At 37.2% G+C, this 22,767-nt stretch overlaps 1 protein-coding gene across 1 annotated transcript in view; it reads right to left on the reverse strand.

Annotated features, from left to right (window-relative positions):
- Positions 1 to 9,142, reverse strand: part of lars2 (leucyl-tRNA synthetase 2, mitochondrial) — a 64,107-nt gene extending 54,965 nt beyond the window's left edge. Inside the window, exons 1-2 of the mRNA XM_059338408.1 lie at positions 8,981 to 9,142; positions 2,255 to 2,496 (exon numbers count right to left, since the gene is read on the reverse strand). Of these exons, the coding sequence (XP_059194391.1) occupies positions 2,255 to 2,488 (234 nt within the window). The 5' untranslated portion in view covers positions 2,489 to 2,496; positions 8,981 to 9,142. The remainder of the gene's footprint in view (positions 1 to 2,254; positions 2,497 to 8,980) is intronic.
- Positions 9,143 to 22,767: the final 13,625 nt, after the last annotated feature.

Consider the following 22,767-nt stretch of genomic DNA (forward strand, 5'->3'; position numbering starts at 1 on the left):
TAAATTAATTAGGGAACAGGGCTGTCATGAATGCACTTAATCACTGTCAGCCTTTCCCAGACAGCCGCACCGTCAGACCATTAGGATATATAATCAGCTCCGGGACTGAAATGAGATACAAGGGCCAGAGCCAGTAATAGCTGGGAATTATGTAGAAGGACGTTTAATGACCTATTAATCAACTCATCTCAAAGAAAGGGTTAAAGGTGTTTCCAATGTACAGTACTGACTGCTATCTATACAGTACAAGTTACATCAAAGAAGAGCAGATCAAAAGGCTCAGAGGATCCATATCTGGGACGATGACATTTACATTAAACAGAAGAAACCGGCTCATTCATGTCCCTGAATGCACTGCAAAAAAAGAAAAGTTGGCTGAATTTAGATTTTTTTGTCAACTCAACTGTAAGTTGTACTAACTTATAATTTTACATTATAAGTTATAATAACTTTTAATCCTTACTTCTGCTAACTTCTGCAATGTGCTGAATTGGCACGATTGCTCTGGCTTTTAACTCAACATGAGCCTTTGCTCTGTTTTATTTTTTGTTTTTATTTGTTCTTTGTGGTTTTTTAAAAATTAAGATTCATTTTAAAATTGAGATACATTTTCATGGTTAGCAATATGCTTTGATTTGAATGTTCTCCTTGATAAATGCTCCATTTTCAACATTTTCTGCATGCACGCCGCTATGAAATGTCAGCTAATGTTGCGACCACAATTTTGAGTTAGCATTGATACGCTAATGGCTACTCTTGTAGCTGTAACAAGCAGCGCCGCTAGCATCAGTTAGCCACTAGCATCAGTTAGCCGCTAGGTTTCGCTAATGACCAAATTTCACCGCTTTCCCGAATTTCACAACAAAGAAATAAGAGTTAGCAGAACTATTGTCCCTTGTTGTGAACCCCAACTTAAAGATATAAGTAACAACAACTCACAAACTTGTTTTTGAGCAGACAACTGGCTTCCTTTGTTGTGCTATCTTACATTATTGCTCTAAATGTCAATAATTTATATTTCCAAGTTTTACCAACTAAAATCACTGTTTTAGGCCAAAAAATACAAGTTGGCTTTTTTGCAGTGTACATGATCATCACGGTATCCAGGTTTCTGATCGTCTGTGTCGAGGTGTGTCTTGATTCCTCAAAATGTTGGCCACTCATTTCTACACTGACTGAGTTATTTTAGCGGTTGAGAACCAAGACATATCTTTGTTCCTGGCTGCCAAACCTCTGCTGCCTGTAGATTAACAGAAAGTTAATCTGCAACTGTTTTGATATTCTAATAATCTTTCAAGTCATTCTTTTGGCACAAATGCCAAACATTTGAAGGTTCAAGCGTCTCATATGTGAGGATTTGCTGCTTTTTTCTGTGTTACACATCCCAGATTCAAAAACGTTGGGTTGTAGGTAGATAAAACTGAACATAAAACATAGTTTGCTCAACCTTTGGGACAAAACTGTACAGAGACTTTATATTTTTGCTTAAACTGATAAACTAATTTTCTAAGTATACACCGAATTCTAAATTTGATGCTTTCAGGATTTATTTACATTGTACACAACATCCCAACTTTTTTGGAATTGGTGTTGTGTAATTTTCAAACTGAATAACTTTTTGTTTTTTAAAAAAAAAAAAGGCATTTGAAGACTAGACCTCTCAAAAGGTGAAAAAATTTTAATTGTTCCTGACATTAATTAAAAACATAAAATTAGAAGATTTTCTTTTACTGGCAAATACCTTCATCACTTGAGTTGTGGACACACCTGTGAGCATCCAACACAATAATCATGAACCTGGACAAGGTCTTTACATGTCTTTACATATCACATAATCAGGATACCCCAAAAAACAGATCATGAGGAAGATTTATTTGGATCATCATGATCTCCTCAGGCAGAAGTTTGAAGAAAACTGTTGAAAAATGAAAGACCATTTTTATTTTTATTATTTTTTTTATTTCCTCCTCTTTCCCCTCTCTCTTTTACTATTATTTATGAATTTTATCTGTTATGTTTATGTGGTCAGTTTATTCATTTTATACAGACTACGTCTAAATATCTAAATATTGTATAGTCTATTTGGTTTCGTTTTATGTGACCGTTGTTTGTTCTTAAAATTATACAATTTAAATCTAAGGATGTGTACAACATGTTTAATGTCCACACCAATGTACCCTGTATGTCCCTTTATTTTTTTTTGTATACACATCAATAAAAATATGAAACACAGAAAAATGAAAGACCTTCTTACCTCCTGCAGCGAATCCTTCCGGCACTGTGCCATAATTCGTGGGTGCCACCATTCTTCCAGTCTGCGGCGGGTCTCTGTTTTATAGTTCTTCTCCCACTCTCCCGTCTCGCTGAGCAGGGTGCGGGTGCTGGGGGCCAGGAGGCGGACTGCTGGGCTCAGGAGAGCAGATCTGATCCGGCCAGCCCGGGCAACAGCCAGCGGATACAGAGCCAGCCTCTTCACCGACACCTGCATTCTGTCACCTACAACAGGGACAGATAGTGAAAAATGTAAAATACAGCCAGGGGTCTTAGTTACAGCCTTTTAACCCTTAATAGGACACTCATTGAAATACTTGCAATTTCACATTGCATTGATAACAGTGGATCATAGCTAAATGAAACAATATATTTTTACAGATACATATGTTGTTTATACACCTAGTAGAAAGTATCTTAGTAAATAAATAGTATACTATAAGTAAATGTATTTAACTTACAGTTCTTTAAGACAGACTTGAATCAGGGTTATATTTGACATTTTGTCAGGACTTGTCATTTCTGTTGTTTTCTACAAAAGTACATTTTTGACCCAGGACTAATTGTGATATAGATTTCTTGACCAAGCAGGCATTTATGACTTCCTGGTTTCACTTTAACACAACTAGGACAGCTTAAAAAAACAAAACAAATTTAGCCTTTAATCAGGATCCAAAAGAGCTACATTTGAGCTCTTTCGCGATATTATGGAAACAAAATCCTAGACAGTTTTTATACTGTTACCAAACCCATTTTTTTCTCCAAATCCCCCTTTTCTGTTTGTCAAAATACAATTTCTTAAAACAAACTTCTCTAATGCATTTGTGTTTAATTTTGCCTTAACCCTTTATCAGGCAAAGAACTATATTTGGTAACTTCAGGTAATATTTCGAGAAAAATGTTGCAAATTTACTAGATTTAAAGTGGCAAATCTGCGCAAAAAAAGTCGCAGATTTACGAGAAAAAAGTGGGAAAGAAGCTACTTTTTTCTCCCAGATTCACCACTTTAACCCTTAATAAAAAGTTGAAAGTCAAATTCCAAATTTCAACCCTAGAGAATATTGGAGGATATTACATACAGCCAGAATTTGTAAAAAAAACAAAAAAACATACAGATCCGGGGGAGGGGGGTAATATTTTGAGAAAAAAAGTTTACATGATTAAGGTGTCAAATCTACGAGAAAAAATGTCCAGATTTATGAGATTTAAAGTGGTGAATCTGCGAGAAAAAAGTCGCAGATTTACGAGATAAGTGGGGGAAAAACAACTTTTTGTGCGTTTTTTTCCCCACTTTTGTCTTGTAAATCTGCGTCTTTTTTGAGCAGATTTGCCACTTTAAATACGGTTTGTATTTTCATTTTTATTCATATTTGGCCTTCATATGCCGTCATAGTCAAGTTCTCCTCGTACAAGTCCATGTGGTTCTACGACCAAACAGAGAGACATGGGGACCGCATTTTGATATCCACTGAAGTTACCAAATATAGTTCTTCGCCTGATAAAGGCTTCTAGGTTTTAAGATTTCTTTTAAATGCATTTTTAATTAATTGCATGATTATATTGTCACAATACAAGAATTATATAATACTGCCTCCACCACTAAGTTACTGTTTTTCCAAGTTCTCTTTGCAATGTATCATCAGAAATCTGGGCCAGTTTGAGTCAACTTTAAACTTTATTGTGTAGTCATGCTTCAAAAACAGTCTCCACACAAAGAAAACAACACTTGTACAAAGTAGATGCTCAGGTGAGCGAACAGGCATAAACACACCATGGCAGGTTCATAGCACATCTTATCCACAGGGGTTCTAACTCATGATATCGATCACTCTCAGTGGCTTTGTACGCGATTCCCTCACGCCTCAGAAAATCAACAAGATGACACTCACACACAGATTTAGGTTTCCTGAGACGATCGGACTCAACAGAACATGCAAGTCCACTTTCTGAGAACAGACTCGAGTGAGTGATAGCTCGCCGTGTGATTTTCCCCACACAGTCTGTGTTCTTTGCACCACGTCAGTCACACAACAGCATGACTTTGTGAAATTAGAGGTTTATTCAGCGTGATGTGATTATGCTCTGCTCTGGACAGGCTGTTCTTATTACACAACAGCCAGCCTGCTCAGATGTGAGAATGACATTTTCAATCAACTGCTTTACTAATTATTCACTGATGTCTGCTTCCAATCTGCCCTGCAGCTCCATACCCTTTTCCTTCATCCAGAATATTATTGCAATTACCTGTAGTCGGAAAGGATGAAACGCTGCATTGCATGTCTCATTTCAGTCCCACGATCAATAACTCACAAATTCATTGTTGGCAACTTCAAAAAAAGTTTTCCTCTATTTTGCACGAGTGCAGCAGCGAGGCAAGACTTCCCTGTGGCTTAATGTAGGTCAGACAGTCAATTGCATGTAAGAAAAAACAATTTGACCTAAATTTGTCTTCTACGCAACACACACACAGACAGTTTCCAAGGTAACCTGAGATATCTGTACAGTCTCTGCCTCCCTGGCAGCAGAGGACAACTGCTGCTAACCTGACCTGTCAAGAGAATATCTTCACAGCAGTGACGCATCTGGATCTCAGACATCGAGACCTTTATAGCCGCTGAGTGGGATCTTCACATCCTGACACCAGACTGAGATAAAAAATGGAAATTAGCTCTATGAAAATTAAGTGTTTATCTAAACAAAAAAAGGAACAGATACAAAAAATCTTTCCTTCCACATGCCATCACACTGTACAATAACAAATAATAGTCTGGTTCATTACATACTGTCTATGCACTTTATGTGTTTTTTATGCACACTGTTCATTGCACCTTATTTGTTGCATAGCATTTTTATACTGTATATTCATATTTATTCTGCACTGGAATTCTATTCTATTCTACTCCTTAATACATACTCCTTCTTTAGACACTTTATTTTTTATTGTATTTTATTGTATTTTTTATATTTTATTGCTTGAAGTATGCCTAGGTTGTTCTTATTTAATTGTGTTGTCATTGTCTCTGTGTGTAATGCTGCTGCTACGCTGTAATTTCCCAGCTTGGGATAAATAAAGTATATCTATCTATCTATCTATCTATCTATCTAACCTAAAGTGAAAAATAGGTTAATCTATATTCTGTGATGTTAAGAAAACACAACATTAGTGCGGAGGAAGAGCTCACTGAGAGTGACGTGCAGGATTAAATCATTTTCACGAACAGATCAAAAGAGACATCATGAAAGAGGATTTCCGTAATAAAACTACAAAGAGTGTCACTCAAATGCAAGAAACTTCCAGTCTCCTCATCATTTATTAGGAATTTGATCGGCCTGAGGGATATACTGAACAGGGAGGACACGTCTTTAGGGAATAACTTGTTTTTGATCTAATGATGCTCTCTCCTCTCCTCTCCTCCATCCTTCTTATGGGAATGTGTTTTTCACTAAATTCTCTCGCGTATAAACCAAGCATCGCAGCAGCCAATGCTCCTCCCTCAGGCTGAGGCTGGGAGAGCCGAGCACTCAAGGTTGTGTGCATCTCTGAAGGTGCAAGTGAGTGGGCTGAGGCGAGAGACTGAGAAAATGTTTCTATGGTGACTGGGCTCATCCATTCGGATGTCTCCTGCAAAGGGTGACAGAAAACTTCTGCAAGCACGCTGCTTCACTATGGCAGAGGATGGAAACGCTAAACATCTGTATTCTTAGAGCCTTGTATCATACTTTTGGAAACTAACTGAAATGTGACAAAAACTGTATTTTATTCATGCAAACTCTATTATGGTTGCTTTGTTTTAAGCCTTTATCAGGCAAAGAACTATATTTGGTAACTTCAGGTAACATTTTGAGAAAAAAGTTGCAAATTTACTAGATTAAAGTGGCAAATCTACAAGAAAAAAAATGGCACATTTAAGAGATTTAAAGTGGCAAATCTGTGTGAAAAAAGTCATAGATTTAGGAGAAAAAGGAGGGGAAAAAAGCTACTTTTTTCTCCCAGATTCACCACTTTAAATCTCATAAATCTGCGCATTTTTTTCTCGTAGATTTGCCACTTTAATCTCGTATACTTTTTTCTCAAAATTGTATTTTCACATGTTGTTTTTTTTACACATTCTGGCTGTATGTAATATCCTCCAATATTCTCTAGGGTTGAAATTTGGAATTTGCAAGTATTTCAATGAGTGTCCTATTAAGGGTTAAAGTGGTGAATCTGGGAGAAAAAAGTAGCTTCTTTCCCACTTTTTTCTCGTAAATCTGCAACTTTTTTTCTTGTAGATTTGCCACTTTAATCTAGTAAATTTGAAACTTTTTTCTCGAAATATTACCTGAAGTTACCAAATATAGTTCTTTGCCTGATAAAGGGTTAAGGCAAAATTAAACACAAATGCATTAGAGAGGTTTGTTTTAAGAAATTGTATTTTGACAAACAGAAAAGGGGGATTTGGAGAAAAAAATGGTTTTGGTAACAGTATAAAAACTGTCTGGGATTTTGTTTCTATAATATCGTGAAAGAGCTCAAATGTAGCTCTTTTGGGTCCTGATTAAATTTGTTTTGTTTTTTTAAGCTGTCCTAGTTGTGTTAAATTGAAACCAGGAAGTCATAAATGCCTGCTTGGTCAAGAAATCTATATCACAATTACTCCTGGGTCAAAAATGTACTTTGAAGAAAAAACAACAGAAATGACAAAATGTCAAATATAACCCTGATTCAAGTCTGTCTTCAAGAACTGTAAGTTAAATACATTTACTTATATTATACTATTTATTTACTAAGATACTTTCTACTAGGTGTATAAACAACATATGCATCTGTAAAGATATATTGTTTCATTGAGCTATGATCCACTGTTATCAATGCAATGTGAAATTATCAATACATATTATTGTCTTTAAGGTATGCCTTTATTTTGAAATTTAAGAGACTTAAGATAGCTTTTCATTCAAGGAAGAGCTCAATGAAATTATCAAGTCATTTAAATTGGTATATGATATTGTTTCATATCGACTGCATGCCCCTGAATTAAATCAATTTAAAATCGTATTGTGGAAAGTTCAATATCAGCAAATATCATATTGTTGTCCAAAACGAACCCAAAAAAACCCAATAGTGTGCCATAATGAAACTTTTGATTTATACACCTACTTTCTACTTTTTTCTGACATTTTCAAGACCAAATGATTACATGATAAATAATACATAATCAGGAAAGGATTATAATGAAATAAGTGTAAGTTGCAGCCCTCATGAATACCAATTGTAAGCATCAATCGCATCAATAATGACATTGCATTTCTATATATATATATATATCTATATATATACATATATATATATATATATATACATATGTAAATTGCTTTTCTCAAGATAGCCCTGCTCCTCCTCCATAACCTACACTCAAGACTGGGCATTATATCATGAAATTGTTAACAATGAATCCATTTATTTCACAATATGATAACTAATACTGCAAATGTGGTAACTTTTACTGAATTATACAGGTGCATCTCAATAAATTAGAATACCATGGAAAAATCCATTTCCAGTAGTTCCAAGTCAAACCAAGTGTGTTGAGTTGAGTGCATATAGATGGACATACTTTTCAGAGGACAAAATTTCCATATTAAACATACTTAAAATTGATCTTTTGTAATTATTTTTTTTAAAAATGACACACTGAATTTTAAGTCTTCATTAAATGTAAGCCAGAATCATTATAATTAGAAGAAATTCAATAAATTAAGACATGAAATGTTTCATTCTGTGTGTAATGGAAATATATAATGTGTTATCTCCACTTTTTGAATTGAATTACTGACATAAATAAACTTTTCTATGATATTTATGTTTATTGAGATGCACCTGTATATTAAATGAGGTGTCAGGTATTGAAGGTGAAATCACTTCTTCACATTTTATCCGTCAAACAGTACAAGAACCCACCAGACTTTCAATTGCATGCAACTCATATTTAGCTTCTAGACACATGACTTTGCACAAAGTCAGGCCTCACCACTCCGATATACATATAGCTATATATATTGCATATATCGATATAGTTAAAAAAAAAGTCTTTATATATAAATGCAGGGTTTGTCATATTTAGTTCTTTTGAAATGTTCATTATTCTTTTCTCATATAAAAATACTTATTTCAAAAAAACATTGGCCTATTTTATTTCACGGGCTATTTTTATTTAAGATATTTCTTTATTTAAATGTGCACTTTATGGAGCTTTGATTTATGTTTACTTAAATAAACAGTTTCAATAACTTATTGTGATATGTCATATTTGGCTTTGGTTTTGACTGAACATTTGCTCTCATTTTGCGATAAAAATATTAGGATATATATCGTATATCCCCCTAAATATTTCGGGATATGACTTTTGGTCCATATCGCCCAGCCCTAGGATATAAAGCATTTTATATAATATGTTTTTAATAATATCCTTTATGCTAACATGACTAGCATGAAACTGGTTCACATGATAAAAGTCTCCTCCTTGACAAACACATAATTAGACGTATTCCTGCAGGTTTAGGTACACAGACTGTATATAAAGGAAATGAACTGTTTTCTTTATATACAGTCTCTGTAATTGCTGTCGTTGTATTTGTATCTGTTGTTTCCTGCTGTCAGTTCAGTCTGTCTGCTGGCTGCTCTCACAGCAGAAACATTTCAGAAAAACATCAGTTGAAAGCTTCTCACCGTTATGTTTCCGGGTCCTTTATTTCAGCGTTATGATCCTAATGGCATAAATCCAACAGTTCATGTTACGAATGTCGCACTCAGCTTAAAAACGCGATGTAAATGACCTGTTTCTCTGGATCACGACTTCACCATAGGCGCTGCCATCTTGGATTGAAAAAAACTTTATCAACACGGTGTACGTCGACAAGGACAAACCCAACAAGCCCGTTTATACCATCATATATTTATTTTACTTTAGCCACCATGCAATCTCCTCTTGTTACTATTATCATTTGTTATATGTTATATTTTAAAAAAAGAAAAAAATTATTCTGTTGAAATGATTGTCTTCAAATTACATATTTATTTATTTATTTGTTTATTTTTTACAGTTTAAATAACCTTAATATGCAAATTTGATGGAACAAATTACGTTCATTGTCAAGAGTCTTATTTTAAAAAAAATGTTTTAACTATATCGATATATGCGATATGGTCTTATTCCATATTTATTTTACTTTAGCCACCATGCAATCTCCTCTTGTTACTATTATCATTTGTAATTTTATATTTTAAAAAAAGAAAAAAATTATTCTGTTGAAATGATTGTCCTCAAATTACATATTTATTTATTTATTTATTTATTTATTTATTTTTTACAGTTTAGATAACCTGAATATGCAAATTTGATGGAACAAATTACGTTCATTGACAAGAGTCTTATTTTTACTTTTAATTCTGTTTCATGGTGCCACTTTAAAGTTAATAGGTATTGACTATTGCCTTTATTCTTTTTTTTATGAAATTATTATTTTATTTTAGTATTTTTTGCAGATGGTGAGTGGTTAAACAGCACATTATAAGCATTTTCCTAATTACAAAAGGTGTTTTTCACAACCTGAGAGCCAAAACGTTGTTTTTATAACAAACTTTAGTAAAATATTTATTTACCATTAATATTACACTTACAACCTCTTTATAAAGCGTGCCCTATAAGAAACAGTATTCAAAATGCATACACGCTTGTGTCACTGCAGTTTTCTTATTTGTTTTTATTGAGACTCTTGCTTTGTTGTTCATCAAGGACAACTGTGAAAATAGATTTTAAAAAATGTTTGTAAGTGTAGCTTTCTTGTTTAAACTTCAGTTTGATGTTTAAAGGTTTCTTTCATCTTCTGGGGTCAAATGTACAACATTTATTTTTGTATTTACCAAAGAATATGAACTTAAATCAAAGTCCTACATCAGGATAATTACCATAAAACACGACTGAAATAATTCCATGACACACATTTACTTGCAGCAGCATCACAAGTACTTTCATTATATGTGATTTCTGGGAGGAGGACTTTTTCTTTGATGCCAACTTGCAGCATAAAGTGATTGCTGACTGACTGAGAGAGCACCTCCACTCACTCTCATGTTCGTCACATAGCAAAGGGGCTCTGATGAGGAGGATGAGGAGGAGAACGCTGTGTCTCATCAGTGCCTCTTTTCTACCAGCTCTCCCTGTGGCTCTCACCTTTGATCTGATGTGCAGACAGAAGCCGTGAAGGAGGGAAGAGGCCAGAGCTGGTGAGGAAAGAGAAAAAGGAGGGCGGGATATCATTAGAAGGAGATAGAGTTCCTCAGCCTGACGTCAGAGAGCTAAACCTGGGGCTCTGCTCCGGCCTGCTGTCGTATATCAGAGTTAAGTGGGCGCCTCTGCTCAGGGCACAACAGGATGTGGCTGAAGAGGAGGAATGAGAGAGGGAAATGGGTTTTTGACACAGTTGAGACACCAACTCTCCACACACAGCCAAAGACCTGTCTGCAGATACACGGGGAGGCTCCCTGATGAATGAACCTGGTACTCATTGTTACTGTATTTCACAGGTGCTGCTGAATGGCCTTTTATCATTAGTTCAAAATTGAAATTCCTGCTGAAATCTAGCCTGGGTATACCCAGACTGCCTTGCACGCTCGATTTAATTTCGAACTGCCAAGGGGTCTGGAAACCAGGAAGCTTTCTTAGCCCTGTTTTAGGGATCCAATCACAGAACGGGGAGGGACGGCAAGACGATGACGCGTACTAGCCGGCAGACGGATGCTTGTATTTTTCTTACGGATCCAACATGGCTGCAGCAGACGCGAAACTCTCTTTAGCTGTAGATGGTGTTTTAAATAGTTTAGAGCGAAAGTTGAAAGGCGAAAGGTCTATCGGCGGCTCCGCTGTCCCCCGGCTCGTAGCCAGATCACCGGCGTTACGGTAGCTGGGCTAATAGCTGTAGCGTTACGCTACCATTATGGCGTTAGCGGTAGCTATTAGCCCCGCTATTGTAACGCCGGTGATCTCGCTACGAGCCGGGGGACAGCGGAGCCGCCAAGAGACCCGCAGCAGCTTGTTTATTGCCCATAAAATCAGTGGATGTGTGTGGCTGAATGACATGAGGGGGAATAAAGCGTGAAAATAAATAATCTTGCAGAAAGCGAGGCCACAGCCTGCCCATTATATTCTGATATCCATGAGTACAGAATTCATCCAGCCTATTTTTGAACAAGGACTTCTTTTGTGTGAGATCATGGACAAAAAGGCTGCACAACAAAAAGTTAATTGGTTAAGGACAAATATTGGGAATTCAAGCCCCTGAAAGCTTGGTTTGAATATAAAATTGTTGTTTTTTATATGGGAACTTAGGATAATAGGAACATAGAACACTAGGAATATAGAACACTATGAACAAAGGACACTAGGAGCATAAGACACTAAGAACATTGGAATGGCCTTTTATCATTAGTTCAAAATTGAAATTCCTGCTGAAATCTTGAACAAATTTGGAAAATATGCTCCTCCAGCTGTTTCTTTCGGCTGCTCTGTTCTAAAATGTATTAATTCTGTTTTACAAAGCAAGTGTATCCACATGATGGATGAAAAAAAAGTGCACTAAAGGCAAAAAAGGTTAGCGAGAAGGTCACTTTTTCTAGTTGGCTCCATTGAAGTGCTTTCATGTTTAGAGTCAATATAAGTGTTTGAACTGCACCAGATCTAAAGCAATGGATGATACTGTGAGTATAAGAGATGGCTCCTTTATGTATTTGTTAACACAGACACATTTACAAGTTTACAGTTGTGTGATTTATGGATTATATTCTGAGTACAGAATTCCTCCAGTCTCTTTTTGAACAAGGACTTCTTTTGTGTGAGATCATGGACAAAAAGTTAACTGGTTAAAGATAAATATTGGGAATTCAAGCCCCTGAAAGCTTGGTTTAAATATAAAATGGTTGTTTTTTTCAATAAGATTAAATATGTATGACATCATAGGGGACAATAAAAGCATATGACCCTGGGAACATAGGACCATGGGAACATAGGACACTATGAACATAGTACCCTGCGGACATAGGACCTGAAGAACATATGATCCTGGGAACATAGAACCATGGGAACGTAGGACAATAGGAACATAGAACACTAGGAATATAGAACACTAAGAACATAGAACACTAGGAATATAGAACACTAAGAACATAGGACACAAGAAACATAAGATCATGGGAACGGAGGAATATAGGACCCTGGGAACATAGTACCCTGGGAACATAGGACCTGAAGAACATATGATCCTGGGAACATAGAACCATGGGAACTTAGGACAATAGCAACATAGAACACTAGGAATATAGAACACTAAGAACATAGGACACTAGGAACATAAGATCATGGGAACATAGGACCCTAGGAACATAGGACACTATGAACATAGGACACTAGGAACATAAGACACTAAGAACATTGGACCCTGTGAATATTGGACACTCAGAACATTGGACCCTGGGAACATAGGACACAAGGAACATAGGACTCGAGGAACATAGGTCAGTAGGAACATAGGACACTAGGAACACAAGACACTAAGAGCATTGGACCCTGGGAACAAAGGACACAAGGAACATAAGACTCTAGGAACATAGGGCAGTAGGAACATAGGACAGTAACATACGGCACTAAGAACATAGGACACTAGGAGCATAAGAAACTAAGAACATTGGACCCTGGGAACATAGGACACTATGAACATGGGACACTATGAACATAGGACAGTAGGAACATAGGACAGTAGGAACATTGGACAGTAGGAACATAGGACAATTGGAACATAGGGCACTAGGAGCATAAGACACTAAGAACATTGGACCCTGGGAACATAGGACACAAGGAACATAGGACTCGAGGAACATAGGGCAGTAGGAACACAGGACACTGGGAACACAAGGAACGTAGGACATTAGGAACATAGAGCAGTAGGAACACAGGACACTAGGAACATAGGAAACTAGGAACACAATATACTAGGAACATAGGAAGCTAGGAACACAAGACACTAAGAACATTGGACCCTGGGAACATAGGACAGTAGGAACATAGGACTCTAGCAACATAGAGCAGTAAGAACATAGGACACTGGGAACATAGGACTATGTATTGAATTTAGGACTATAGGAATGGCCCATGTCGCACCCTCTCTCTCCCTGCCGTTCACTATCAAATAAAAAATAAAGCAGCATGACAAAGAAAATATAACATGAAAAAAAATGTTTGGTGCACAGAAGTATGTCAAATCACCTGTTTCCACATGGGCCCACTTAAATTCAGTGACAAGAAAAAATGTCACATAGATTCATCTCTCTTGTTGTGAAGCTGATTAAATAAGAAATATTTCACGGTAATCAACATAAACATAAAAACAAAAGTTCTTTCCTCGTCAGATGCTGTGAGGTCAGAGAAATATGCCTGCTCCAGGTCAATACTCTTTTCAAAATAATGGTCCTCTAACAACGTGACGTATAAGTAAAAATGATAGGTATCATATAACTGGAGCAGATGGAGGCAGGATGTCCTCAGGGAGTGTCTGAGTGAGCAAAGCCAATTTATTGCTGGAAATCTGTGGGGAAAGAACAAACTGAAATAAAACATGGAATCACTTCTGTGAACGTCTCATTCTCTTTCCATTTGCCAGCTTTGTCTCAGTGTTCCACTTATTATATTTCACTGTAATTAACATTAAAAAAAAACCCTGCATGGCAACATTCCTCAGTTAAAAACAGGCAAACTCTTTTAATCATTTATTTTTGGTTGCATTTTTGGACCGCTACCTTGCCTTTGAGTCTCAGGTACAAGCAGCCTGTGTTGTTTTTCAAACAAATCACTTTTGAAAGCAACCAATCATCCTCCTTCTCCACCTGCAGCCGCCTTCCTGTTCCCACCATGACAAACAACCCATGGTAATCACCCGTTCTCTCCCTGTTTCGGAGGACGATTGCATTTCACTAGCAGAGAACCAGATGATAAACGACCACACAGAGCGGCCGGAGCAGCAATGCGTTAGCTAGAAAGCAGATGAAGGGAGAGGGTGGGGGCTGACTTGTCTTCACCTGTCCGACATAACCTTTCGTGGACGGGTGTGTGATTCACAATCCACATCCGTTTCAATGAGAAGTAGGCCGCTGGTGCCACGGAGAAGCAATCTCACACCATCTGAGCTCCTGGAGGCTGGCGAGGAGCGGGCTGATGGGCCTCTGCATGCTGGTTCAGAGAGCCTGATGAGTGTGATGTTATTCCACATTGCTTGTTTCACACTGACAGCCCCTTGTGTCCTTCACTTATCTGCTCTCATGAAGGACAAAGGCCCCAGAGAGAAACATGGCGGAACCAACCTGGTCTCACAGAAATCCGTGAAATAGCCACGGATTTCGCTAAACTCAAAATCCGTGGAATAGCCACGGAATCGCTCAAATTTCCGTGAAACTGACACGGATTTCGCTACAATGCAAGTTAATGACAGTCATATCCCGTGGCTATTGGTGTTCCAAGTCACGTGACTTTCAAGGTCCCGTCGGTCAGAACAAAAAACATGGCGGACAGTTCTCTCATTTTTAGTGAAAAAATTAATATTTTGACTTTGTTTCTGCATAAAAATGGATTTTGATCACATTTCTAGCGAGAAATATATGTTTTATTTTCTAAATATTCACTCAGTGAATGTTCATAATCATTTTGTGGTGAAGATCTCGCCAGAAAAATATGACTGTCATTAACTTGCATTGTAGCGAAATCTGTGTCAGTTTCACGGAAATTTGAGTGATTCCGTGGCTATTCCACAGATTTTGAGTTAAGCGAAATCCGTGGCTATTTCACGGATTTCTGTGAGACCATGTTGGGTGGAACAGAGGAGGCGAGGAGGTTTCTGGATCTGGAACAAGATCTTAAAGAATCTGTTACTGGCAGCATCATCTTTCCTCTTCTGATTTTCTTCCACTGCTGCATGACTCTCACTCACTGAAGATGAAAAACGTCTTTTTTGGTCAATTTGTGTCTTTTTTGGTAATTTTGTGTCTTTTTTTGGTAATTTTGTGTCTTCTCTGGTAATTTTGTGTCTTTTTTGATTATTTTGTGGTCATTTTGTGTCTTTTTTGGTCATTTTATGTCTTTTTCTGATCATTTTGTGGTCAATTTGTGTCTTTTTTGGTCATTTTGTTTCCTTTTTTTGGTCATTTTGTGTCTTTTTTTGTAATTTTGTGTCTTTTTTTTGGTCATTTTGTTTCTTTATTGGGTCATTTTGTGTCTTTTTGGTCAATTTGTGTCTTTTTTGGTAATTTTGTGTCTTTTTTTTGGTCATTTTGTGTCTTTTCTGGTCATTTTGTGTCTTTTTTGCTCATTTTGTGTCTTTTTTGATTATTATGTGGTCAATTTGTGTCTTTTTTGGTCATTTTGTTTCCTTTTTTTGGTCATTTTATTTCCTTTTTTTGGTCATTTTGTTTCCTTTTTTTGATCATTATGTGTCTTTTTTTAGTCATTTTGTGTCTTTTTTTTGGGTCATTTTGTTTCTTTATTGGGTCATTTTGTTTCTTTATTGGGTCATTTTGTGTCTTTTTTTTTGGTAATTTTGTGTCTTTTCTGGTAATTTTGTGTCTTTTTTGATTCTTTTTTGGTCATTTTGTGTCTTTGTTGGTCATTTTATGTCTTTTTTTAATCATTTTGTGGTCAATTTGTGTCTTTTTTGGTCATTTTGTTTCCTTTTTTTGGTCATTTTGTGTCTTTTTTTGTAATTTTGTGTCTTTTTTTTTGGTCATTTTGTTTCTTTATTGGGTCATTTTGTGTCTTTTTGGTCAATTTGTGTCTTTTTTGGTAATTTTGTGTCTTTTTTTTGGTAATTTTGTGTCTTTTCTGGTCATTTTGTGTCTTTTTTGCTCATTTTGTGTCTTTTTTGATTATTTTGTGGTCAATTTGTGTCTTTTTTGGTGATTTTGTTTCCTTTTTTTCCATCCATCCATCCATCCATTCTCGTCCGCTTATCCGGGGCCGGGTCGCGGGGGCAGCAGGCTAAGCAGGGCATTCCAGGCGCCCCTCTCCCCAGCCACAACGTCCAGCTCCTCCTGGGGGACCCCGAGGCGTTCCCAGGCCAGGCGAGAGATATAATCCCTCCACCGTGTTCTGGGTCTTCCCCGGGGCCTCCTACCAGTTGGACGTGCCCGGAACACCTCTAACGGGAGGCGCCCGGGAGGCATCCTTACCAGATGCCCAAACCACCTCAACTGGCTCCTTTCGACGCGAAGGAGCAGCGGCTCTACTCCGAGCTCCCTCCGGATGTCTGAGCTCCTCACCCTATCTCTAAGGCTGAGCCCAGCCACCCTACGGAGGAAGCTCATTTCGGCCGCTTGTACCCGCGATCTCATTCTTTCGGTCACTACCCAAAGCTCATGACCATAGGTGAGGGTTGGAACGTAGATGGACCGGTAAATCGAGAGCTTTGCCTTCAGGCTCAGCTCCTTCTTCACCACGACGGTCCGGTACAACGCCCGCATCACTGCTGACGCTGCACCAAACCGCCTGTCCATCTCACGCTCCATTCTACCCTCACTCGTGAACAAGACCCCGAGATACTTGAACTCCTTCGCTTGAGGCAGTACCTCTCTCCCCACCCAGAGGGGGCAGTCCACCGTTTTCCGGCAGAGAACCATGGCCTCAGACTTGGAGGTGCTGACTCTCATCCCAACCGCTTCACACTCGGCTGCAAACCGCCCCAGTGAGTGCTGCAGGTCCCGGCTTGATGAAGCCAAAAGAACCACATCATCTGCAAAAAGCAGAGATGCAATTCTGAGGTCACCAAACCGGATCCCTTCCTCCCCCCGGCTGCGCCTTGAGATCCTGTCCATGAAGACCACGAACAGAATCGGAGACAAGGGGATACCCTGGCGGAGGCCAACACCCACCGGGAACGTGTTTGACGTTGTGCCGAGTATGCGGACACTGCACTCACTTTGGTTATATAGGGACCGGATAGCTCGTAGCAACGAGCCCGGTACCCCATACTCCCGCAGTACCCCCCACAAGACTCCCCGAGGGACACGGTCATAAGCCTTCTCCAAATCCACAAAACACATGTAGACTGGATGGGCAAACTCCCATGCCCCCTCCAGAAGCCTCGCAAGGGTAAAGAGCTGGTCCGCTGTTCCACGGCCAGGACGAAAGCCGCATTGTTCCTCCTGAATCTGCGGTTTCCTTTTTTTGGTCATTTTATTTCCTTTTTTTGGTCATTTTGTTTCCTTTTTTTGGTCATTTTGTTTGAACTGTGTGTGTGAGATTCTGTTCAGTGAGCGGGGGTCACGGACAACATACATGTTAAATTGGGGGTCGCGAATCAAAAAGGTTGAGAACCACACTGACAGCCCCTTGTGTCCGTCACTTATCTGCTCTCATGAAGGACACAGGCCCCAGAGAGAAACATGGCTCTGGTTCTCAAGGTTCTGGATCTGGAACAAGATCTTAAAGAATCTGTTACTGGCAGCATCATCTTTCCTCTTCTGATTTTCTTCCACTGCTGCATGACTCTCACTCACTGAAGATGAAAAATGCAGATACTAAGCTGTTCTACAAAACATTTGTTACGTCTCCCCTCTGACTCCTCATCCACTTTGCCTGATTTCCAAGCAGCTCCTTGGCAATTAATGTAGCTAATTAGTGTACAACTCCTCAGATCCCTCTGCTCTCTCCTAGTTGTACTCAAAATCGCCTGTAATGGAGGCTTGGGTGGCAATCTTATTAAGATACGAATACACTGAGATTTAGTGTTCATGAGTATTTTTATGCACTCATTCAAATGTTGATGATCAGACAGAGAGGCTCAGAGTTGTCTGGATATATTAAATCATATGAGGATGAATACTGTTGAAGCAGTGGCTGAAAGTAACTTTGCAAATTTACTCTTTACTCCAGTACATTAGTATACTAATGGACATTTATAAGGTACTACACTGTAATAAATTATTCTATAGTCATTTAATTTTACTTAATATATTTGATAAAATGTATTAAATGTAAAGGTGACCTTGATTTTGAGGCAGTTGTTTAAGTAACTTTAATATAAAAGTGTGATGAGATGGAATCTACTTATTCTGATCACATTAAATATAATCTTTATGTGTATGTAATTCTAAATCAAGAGAATTTTGAATGAATCCAACACAATAGAATTAGTCCATTTTTAATTGTGAGACACTTCCTGTTAAGTTATTAACTCAACTTGTAACATAGTTAGATTTAATTAATAATATTGCGTGCAATCTGTTGCCTCAATTTTATTGAGTAGCTATTGTTTACCTTTTTTTTACAGTGTACACTGAAAAAAGAAAATAGTTGAACCAACTTAATTGAATTGTTTCATTTGGTAACACCTAAATGAATTAAGTTCTTTCAAATTAATTTAATAAATTGGATTAACACAACTGATTTTAAATCAATTTCAAGAACTTTATTCATTTAGGTGTTACCAAATGAAACAATTCTATTAATTGGTTCTTTTTTCATTGTAGAGCACTTTCAGTTTGTGCTTTACTTTATATTTCTTCTTCCCTATATTTAAGAGTTAACTGTGTCAATCCACTACATATATCTGATGATTTCACACAGTTCCCAAGAATAATTCACATATATCATTATGACTTGAAAAACACTTTCAATATTTAAGAATATTGCACTGATATGTATTCATGTTTTAACTCATGTATGCTATATTTTAGGCCTTTTGCCTTTATTAGATAGTAGATAGATAAACAGAAAAGGGTTATATACACACTCTAAATCCATTCATGTGTTTCAAGTTGCTAATCAGACTTTAAACAATGACCGGAGCATAAAAGAGGAAGTCTTGGCACAAATATCTGTTATCTAGACAGGGTTTTGAGATTAGGGTCCAAAAATCCTACATCTCCCAGACACAGTATCCTTTAATGTTAGACCATCAATGTCTTCAAAATGGCTACAATTGCCAAATCTGTAACGCCAGTTTTGTGTAAACTGCATGTCATAAAATAGATTAACTTAAGGAGACCCGTTTGGTACATTTAGCATCAAGGCCTGAATTTAACCACATCCACTTCTGTGTTTTATGATCACTTCATGGTTTGTCTCTGACTCTTTGCCAGCTGAGTGGGTCGAACTCTGACTTGTATTGTTTCTCTTTGGGAGACAAACGAGAAAGGCGGAAACTCCCTCCTCTAACACAGCTATTCTCAACCTTGGGGTCAGGACCCCAATTGTGGTCGCAAGATGGTTTCTAGGGGTCGTCAAATCATTTTGGAAGTCAGCTCTATCTCCACTGTGTTAAAGTGTTCATGGGTTAATGTGTTTTTGGTCACTTAATGTCTTTTTTTGGTCATTTTGTGGTCAATTTCTGTCCTTTTTTGGTCATTTTGTGTCTCTTTTTAGTTATTTTGTGTCTTTTTTTGGTCATTTTGTTTCTTTATTGGGTCATTTTGTGTCTTTTTTGGTCAATTTGTGTCTTTTTTGGTAATTTTGTCTTTTTTTGGTAATTTTGTGTCTTTTCTGGTCATTTTGTGGGGTTTTTTTTGCTCATTTTGTGTCTTTTTTATTATTTTGTGGTCAATTTGTGTCTTTTTTGGTCATTTTATGTCCTTTTTAAATCATTTTGTGGTCAATTTGTGTCTTTTTTGGTCATTTTGTTTCCTTTTTTTGGTCATTTTGTGTCTTTTTTTAGTCATTTTGTGTCTTTTTTTGGTCATTTTGTTTCTTTAATGGGTCATTTTGTGTCTTTTCTGGTCATTTTGTGTCTTTTTTGCTCATTTTGTGTCTTTTTTGATTATTTTGTGGTTATTATTTTGGTCATTTTATTTCCTTTTTTTGGTAATTTTGTGTCTTTTTTTAGTCATTTTGCTTGAACTGTGTGTGTGAGATTGTGTTCAGTGAGCGGGTGTCGCGGACAACATGCATGTTAAATTGGCGGTCGTGACTTAAAAAGGTTGAGAACTGCTGCTCTAACAGACTGAGTCGGATGCCCCGTGGAGTTTTATTTCTTTATTTTGACAGACTCCACCTGAACACAACACTGTTATGAACATTTGCGCCTGCAATATTCTCAGCCCTGGCACCAAACATGACATTAACAAGATGATGATGTTATTAGTTTTATTATTGTTATTGACTAAACAGGAATATTTCCTCCACACCCCACTGCTCCTCCGCTTCGAGGGAAACTGCCTGTTTCGTTGCCGTGGTGATGAGTCCTGGCAGTGATTGGTGGCATGACAGGACTACTGGAGACAGACAGGGGATTCACCAGGCTCAGATGTAAAAAGAGGAGCTTGTACATTGTGTCTACGAGGATAACCGAAACCCTCAACCCGTAATGAAGTCAGTTGTCTGTGTGAGCCGGTGGGTCAGACTAATGGTGTCTGATCCAGCACAGAGTCAGCCAGGAGCCACTAACAGGTCCTCCTATTGGTTTCCTGAATAAAGAGCCCCATTTTGAGAAAATGAATCTTTCATACATTCTCCTTTGGCACAAGAGACTTTTATCTTAGTCCCATTTGCATTTTTGTCACCAAAGTAATTTACATTTTTATAGCATAATTAATGAACAAGAAAGTCATTTACATGTTCTTCCTCTGCACACCAGTACGTAGTCTAGACTCGAGCATATCTGATGCGAAGGGACCAGCATTTGGAAACGTGTGGGAGTGTTTGTGAGCACCAGAGAGATGTCTCAGAGTGCAGAAAGAGAACGAAACAACTACATGATTGTTTTATAGCAAAAAATGTTGAGCAGAATACGCTGTCATAATCAAAGGGGGCAAGGGGCTTTCAGGTGCAAATTGACACCAAAGCATCTTTCAATTCAGCTGGCCCTCACATCAAATACACAGAGGGAGGCCTCTGGAGCAAATTACACCATTTACACAGCAAAGAAGAAAGCAATTCATGCAATCGGCATTCATTTTTCCCAGCCTGCAAAGATGAAAGAGAATATTCATCATGATTTTGCCTCTGGTCAATGACCTAATTCTGTTAATAGCTTATTATCTTTCCTGATGCATTATGTATACATTGTTAGGAAGAGTGTACTGGTAAAAGCCACAACTGTTTCCACGTTAAAAGCCTTATCAGCCTTTAAAAAGTGGTTACTAAAAGCAAGAAGCAAAGACAGTTAAGTGGTTGACATCTTTAGTGAGAGGAGGGAATCGTGTCTTCAGGAGGGAGCAACACTTGTATAAAATACTTCCACTTAGGGCTGTGACAATATCAGATTTTCATTACATGATTATCAAGGCTAAAATAATTCATGATAACAGTATAATTGCAATACCTAGAGAAATTTTGAAAAAACAATGGTATCAGACAAATTCATATTTAACTTTAATGTGTGTTTTTTGGGACAAAAAAAACTGAATTAGCCTCAAAATACAAATGTAATGTGGTGGAGAGTGTCTAACAATAACTACACAAAGCAAAAACTGAAAAAAATTGAAATAATTATTTACATGATATAATATCATCATGTGTATTATTAACATGATATCAGTATTTCATATTTTATTCACAGTTATCATCAATACCTTGTTGCATCACCTCTAATTCCAATAAATACTTGTCAGAGACTGTTGATATAAATTTTCTAAAATCTAATTTGCATTGTTGCTGTTTTGAATTGTACTATATGTTATAAGTCATACTTAATATTTTGCAAATGGTGAGGTCAGGAGTACATTTTGTACAGAAATTGCTAAAATTTGCATGATAAAGGCAGTAAATTATGTATATAGGACAAACAACAACAACACTAATTACAGCAAAGATACCATATATTATGCACCTGCACTCAAAAAAAGCAAACTGGGTGTCTGTTACCTTCTCCTTAGTCTAACATGTAGCTTCTACTAAATAAAATGATGTTTTGTGGTTTAACAGTTTTAAAACATGTAGTTTTAGCATAAAATGCAACACTTTAAAATTTACTAGAATACTTTCTGTTAAAACAACCTAATTCAATTGCTGAATATAATATTTATTTCCTGAATAATTACTATTACGTTCATTTTCATATGATAAAGGTAATCTTTTAGGCTAAAACCACTTCAACCTAACTGTTTTGTTGGCTCAGCACCATTAATTAATGTACTTCACTATTTTAAAAAGTAGTTGTAACTAACCTATTAAATAAAGTGACTCTTAATAATGTCATACACGTTTAAATGGCCCAAGAAAATTACATTAGTATGTTATAATTACCCTTACAAATCTAGTTGGACTGACCTGGTAATTAAGTAACAGTAACACAAATACATCATGTTAACCCAACATATTTACATTTTGTTCACTCAACAAAACTGTTTCTCGCTAAATTAAAGCATTTTATTTAGGTGGAAATTATTTCCATAATTTTATTTCGTTCTGGGAACAAGTTATTTTTTTGAGTGTGGATGTATTTAAAGAGGGCATCGCTTTTTAAAGCTGACACTGTGTGCAGTCC

This window comes from Centropristis striata, chromosome 8 (genome assembly GCF_030273125.1).
Source record: "Centropristis striata isolate RG_2023a ecotype Rhode Island chromosome 8, C.striata_1.0, whole genome shotgun sequence".
Classification (NCBI taxonomy): domain Eukaryota; kingdom Metazoa; phylum Chordata; class Actinopteri; order Perciformes; family Serranidae; genus Centropristis; species Centropristis striata.